This window comes from Leuciscus leuciscus (genome assembly GCF_965113295.1).
Source record: "Leuciscus leuciscus genome assembly, chromosome: 16".
Taxonomy (NCBI): domain Eukaryota; kingdom Metazoa; phylum Chordata; class Actinopteri; order Cypriniformes; family Leuciscidae; genus Leuciscus; species Leuciscus leuciscus.
This window is the reverse complement of record NC_138740.1, coordinates 16798453-16804252: the sequence shown is the minus strand read 5'-3', so window position 1 is coordinate 16804252 and position 5800 is coordinate 16798453. Positions and strand designations below refer to the sequence as shown.

The following is a 5800-nucleotide window of genomic DNA, read 5'->3' as shown; positions in this document are numbered from 1 at the left end:
TCACTCGAGCACACACACTCTCTTGCTCGTACCCGGAGTGGGGCAGCGAGGTGGAACACAGGGGCTCGGCTCGGGAGGCTCTCTCTGGGAGGCGGCCCGTAGCGGAGTCTGAGTGTGCTGTGCAACACTTACCTGGTTCCATGAGGCCGGAGGTGCAGGAGGCGGGTTGGTTGCGTTCTCGAACTGCACACTGCTGCCTGCTGGCGATATGAGAGGCGGATGAGAGTGGTGAGGATTCTCTCCCCCCACTGCTCTCCGGGCCCTCTTCGGACCCAGAGACGGAAGAAACTGCTCTTTTATTGAAAATTTGGGTACTGCTGGTTTTGAGGCCAGCGGCGGAACAAAAACAAAAGGAAACCAATGATTTTCCACCCGGCCCTCTTCCGGGGGATGGAGCGATGCGGTCATCGTCTCCTGGAGAGCAGTCCCTGCCATCTCTGGGTCGCCCGTCCTAGGGCCGCTTGCTCCTGGCTTTGCCGCCCTTCTTAGCAGGGGCCGTTTAGATGGAGGCTGCTGCGGCGGCGCGGGAGCAGGGGCAGACGCAGGAGGCCGCACTCGGCGACGAGCAGACTGAGGGGCCGCAGGCGGTGGGGTGGGGGCAGCAGCTGGCCACCGCGGCAGGATGTGTTTGATGGCCTCAGTCTGCTTTTGTACAGCCGAGAACTGCTGGGCGAAGTTCTCGACCGCGTCGCCGAAGAGGCCGGTCTGGGACATGGGGGAGTTAAGGAACCGGAGCTTGTCGGTCTCCCTCATGTCGGCCAGACACAGCCAGAGATGGCGTTCCTGGACCACCAAGGTGGACATCGCACGACCCACCGACCGCGCGGTCACCTTCGTCGCACGAAGCGCGAGGTCCGTCGCGATGCGAAGTTCCTGAAGAACTTGGGGATCGTGACCACCCTCGTGCAGGTCCTTCAGTGCCTTGGCCTGATGGACCTGCAGCAACGCCATAGCGTGCATGACAGAGGCAGCTTCCCCACAGGCCTTGTAAGCCTTGCCGGTTAAATCCGACGAGTACTTACAGGCCCGGGAAGGAAGACACGGTTCTCCACGCCAAATGGAGTTAGGGCACAGTTGCATCGCAACGGCCCGTTCCACTGGCGGGATATGCGTGTATCCCTTAGCCGCCCCGCCATCAAGGGTGGTGAGGGAGGAGGAGCCACCGGGACGGTTTCTGGCAGTGAAAGGTGCCGTCCATGTCCCCGTAAGCTCCTCATGCACTTCCGGGAAGAAAGGCACTGGGGTGGGTTGCTGAGAACCAGCACGCGCCACCCCGAGATACCAATCGTCCAACCTCGAGGGTTCGGGACACGGTGGAGGATTCCACACGAGCCCGACCCCGTTGGCGGCCCGGGAAAGCATGGCCATCATCTCCGGGTCCGTCTCAGGCACCGCTGGCACACCCGAAGGAGGCAGCGGTGCCGAGTCGTCATCCGCGGAGAAGTCTGACCCACCCTCCGATGCAGCGATCGACATCTGATCTTCACAGGGAGCCCCAAAGGAGACAACCGGTACACACCACGAGGATGGTCCAGCTTTCTCCAATGGGGGCTCAACTGGCTGCGGAGGGTGAGAGGGGTGAGGGCTCCTAGGGGGTTGGTTCCCCGAAGGAGATGCGCTCACCGTAATCCTCAGGTCACCCGTGTCACTGCCCGAAGCAACCCTCTGAGGAGGATTGGATCGAGGCAGAGGCACGGGGACTCCGCCCCTTTGCAGGAACGTGAGTCTCGACCGCAGCTCCGCGATGGTCATCTTCCCACAATGGGTACATGACTCATCCACAAACGCCGCCTCAGCGTGTTTAATGCCCAGACACACGAGGCAACGTTTGTGACCATCCCGTGAACCCAGGTAACGACCGCATCCAGAAACACACAGATAGAAAGTCATCTTTAAAAAGACGCTGTCTATCTGTGTAAGCTCTTTTAGGGACTGCTCTCACTGGTGCTGAAACACGCAGGGGAACAGTCACTGCGAACACAGACAGGAATGTGCACCTGTCTGTGCGCTGTCTCTCTCTCTTGCTGGCTCTTACCAGCTGTAAGAACAGCTTTTGAGCGCTCTAATGGTGCACCTTACCAGCTGTTATAACAGCTTTTTTGTTTGCTCAGTATGTAAAACAAAACAAAAAAGACAGAGAAAAAAGAAGAGAGAAAGAAAGAAGACTGCTCGCGCTGCCGTGCTGTAACGCCCGCACCGGGAAGGAGAGGTCCGAAAAGGCTCGTCTTTGAAGTCACTCTGTGTAGAACGCATCGAAGTGCTTGGCTCCGAAGCAAAAAGCTGAAGTGCAATCACACCAGCTGCTCGTTAAATACCCGCGCTGCGAGGCTGCGCAGCTGATGCAAATGATTGCACGCCAATGTGTATTGGCTTGTTTTAGTTTCACTCAAAGTAGATTGGCCTCTCTAGCGAGATTCCTATTCGTCGTTCACCACGACGTACGTCGTAGTGACCGGACGATAGGGAACTGTACTGTAAAAGGAAGCCTTTTTATTTCCATGGAATTACTGGGATCTTACCCTATAATCTGTAATAGCTACAGATTATAGGGTAATATCCCAGTAATTCCATGGAAATAAAAAGGCTTCCTTTTACAGTACAGTTTCACTTTACTTACTGAGTAAATTGTCATATTTTCCTTGGTAACGTTGCAGGACATACGAGGTAAAAAAATTGTGACTAAATGGAAAAGGGAATGATCAGGTTATATGGTACAATTCCGGTAATACCATGGAAATAAACAAGGCTTCATTTTACAGTACAGTTACACTTTACTTACCGAGTAAATTGTCATGTTTTCCTTGGTAACGTTGCAGGACATATGAGGTAAAAAATTTTGACTATATGGAAAAGGGAATGATCAGGTTATGTGGTACAATTTTTTTCCCTGGTAGTTTCTCTGTGTCATGAACTGCTCCGAGACTCGAGAGTAGAGGATCCAAATGCAGCTTTTAATAAGGAAGGTCGTACAGGCGGGGTCAAACAGGGCAGACAGAGCAATGTAGATCACACAGCAAGGGTAATCCAGATAACAGGCAGAATTCGGGGCAGGCAGCAATAATCAAAAGTCCAAGAACAGTCCAAGTCAGGCCAGGCAGATAACAATCATACAAATGAGGAAACAGTCCAAGATCAAAAACCAGATAAACAAAACACAGGATAAACGCTCAGAAATGCAGTGTGACACAAACAAGACTTCGCAGGGAATGAATGAATGTACAAGGTATAAATAGGCTGAGACTAACAGGGTAATAAGAAGCAGGCTGTGCAGGCGACCAGGGCGGAGCAGGCTGTGCAGGCGACCAGGGCGGAGCAGGCTGTGCAGGCGACCAGGGCGGAGCAGGCTGTGCAGGCGACCAGGGCGGAGCAGGCTGTGCAGGCGACCAGGGCAGAGCAGGCTGTGCAGGCGACCAGGGCAGAGCAGGCTGTGCAGGCGACCAGGGCGGAGCAGGCTGTGCAGGCGACCAGGGCGGAGCAGGCTGTGCAGGCGGCCGGGGCGGAGCAGGCTGAGCAGGCGGCCGGGGCGGAGCAGGCTGAGCAGGCGGCCGGGGCGGAGACGACCCTTCGGGCGGCCGGGGCGGAGACGACCCTTCCGGCGGCCGGGGCACAGGAACAGACACCGGCTCAGGGACAGGAACAGACGCCGTGGCAGCGGTTATCTCAGTTGAGGGCTCAGGTTCAGGCGTGTCAGCGACCATCTCTGCTGAGGGCTCAGGCGATGTGACGGCGGTCACTTCGTCTGGAGACACTGGCTCGGCGGCGGCCATCTTGTACGGAGACACTGGCTCGGCGGCGGCCATCTTGTACGGAGACACTGGCTCGGCGGCGGCCATCTTGTACGGAGACTCAGGATCAGATTCAGGCTCAGGAACAGATTCAGTCTCGGCGGGACGAGACTCTTGACGGGCGGACGTGACATGAGGCTCATTCTCTGGATCGGCTGACGTGACGTGAAGCTCAGTCTCTGGATCGGCAGAAGTGACGTGAAGCTCAATCTCTGGATCGGCAGAAGTGACGTGAAGCTCAGTCTCTGGATCAGCAGAAGTGACATGAACAGTCTCTGGATCAGGATCAGCGCGCTCTGAGCTTGACGGGACCAGCGGCGGCAAGGGCTTTGAGCTGGGCAGGACCAGCGGCGAAGAAGGCTGAGCACTGGGCAGGACCAGCGGCGAAGAAGGCTGAGCACTGGGCAGGACCAGCGGCGAAGAAGGCAGAGCGCTGGGCAGGACCAGTGGTGAAGAGGACTCTGAGCTGGCTAGGACCAGCGGCGAAGACGACTCTGAACTGGACGGAACCAGCAGCGAAGAAGGCTGAGCGCTGGACGGGACCAGCGGTGAAGAGGGCTCAGTGCTGGATGGGACCAGCGGTGAAGAGGGCTCAGTGCTGGATGGGACCAGCGGTGAAGAGGGCTCAGTGCTGGACGGGACCAGCGGTGAAGACTTTGTGCTGGCGGGCATGACGCTTGCTGTCACAGACGCGGCGGGCATGACGCTCTCAGTCTCAGGGGCGGCGGGCATGACGCATACTGCTTTGGTCTCAGCAGATTTGGCGTGAAGTGCGGGCTCGGCTGGACTGGCGTGAAGTGCTGGCTCGGCCGGACTGGCGTGAAGTGCTGGCTCTGGCTCGGCAGGACTGACGTGAAGCTCTGGCTCTGGCTCGGCAGGACTGACGTGAAGCTCTGGCTCTGGCTCGGCAGGACTGACGTGAAGCTCTGGCTCTGGCTCGGCAGGACTGACGTGAAGCTCTGGCTCTGGCTCGGCAGGACTGACGTGAAGCTCTGGCTGATCTGGGAATGCTGATGAATGTGGTGGACCAAGCTCCGTGGCCATTGCCTCTTGGAGTGTGATGCCCCTTCCCAAAAAAGGTTTAGGGGACATGTCCTCCTCAACCTCCCCAACAGTGAAGGTGGAACCACATAAAATTAGGGGATAGTCCAGAAAGTCTCTTAGACTGCAATTAAACTTCCCTTCAGGAAACCAAGATCTTGTGGGCTCATTTAGTCCAAAACAGAAAATGTCCTTTAAAGCCACTTCATCAAATGGAACTTGAGAAGATAACTTACAAAACTGGTGAACATAATCCTCAATAGGTAAGTCTCTTTGCTGGAAATGTAGTAGTTGGTCGACTGGGTCCATGGTTAGATTGGAAATGCTCATAAAAGCCGCTGGATCTGGGTATGGCAAAGTCTTCTGTCATGAACTGCTCCGAGACTTGAGAGTAGAGGATCCAAATGCAGCTTTTAATAAGGAAGGTCGTACAGGCGGGGTCAAACAGGGCAGACAGAGCAATGTAGATCACACAGCAAGGGTAATCCAGATAACAGGCAGAATTCGGGGCAGGCAGCAATAATCAAAAGTCCAAGAACAGTCCAAGTCAGGCCAGGCAGATAACAATCATACAAATGAGGAAACAGTCCAAGATCAAAAACCAGATAAACAAAACACAGGATAAACGCTCAGAAATGCAGTGTGACACAAACAAGACTTCGCAGGGAATGAATGAATGTACAAGGTATACATAGGCTGAGACTAACAGGGTAATAAGATACAGGTGAATGCAATCAATGATAATGAGTCCGGGCAGTGAGTTCTGGGAAATGTAGTGTGTGAGTGAGTGATAATAGTCTTATGTGGAGTGCCCTCTGGTGGCTCTCAAGGGCACTCCAGCGGATGACCGTTACACTCTGTAATACCATGGAAATAAACAAGGCTTCATTTTACAGTACAGTTGCACTTTACTTACTGAGTAAATTGTAAAAACATCTGCAAGAACATACCCAGTATTTAAGATGTGCCATGAC

At 55.0% G+C, this 5800-nt stretch overlaps 1 protein-coding gene across 1 annotated transcript; it reads right to left on the bottom strand.

Annotated features, from left to right (window-relative positions):
* Window positions 1–2459, bottom strand: LOC309477533 (uncharacterized protein; the record flags this gene model as incomplete). Its single annotated transcript, XM_082140811.1, has 2 exons — window positions 2198–2459; window positions 1–1890 (listed from the first exon to the last, which is right to left on the bottom strand). Exon 2 carries the CDS (start codon window positions 1888–1890, stop codon window positions 1–3), a length of 1890 nt encoding a protein of 629 aa, XP_081996937.1. The 5' UTR covers window positions 2198–2459.
* Window positions 2460–5800: the final 3341 nt, after the last annotated feature.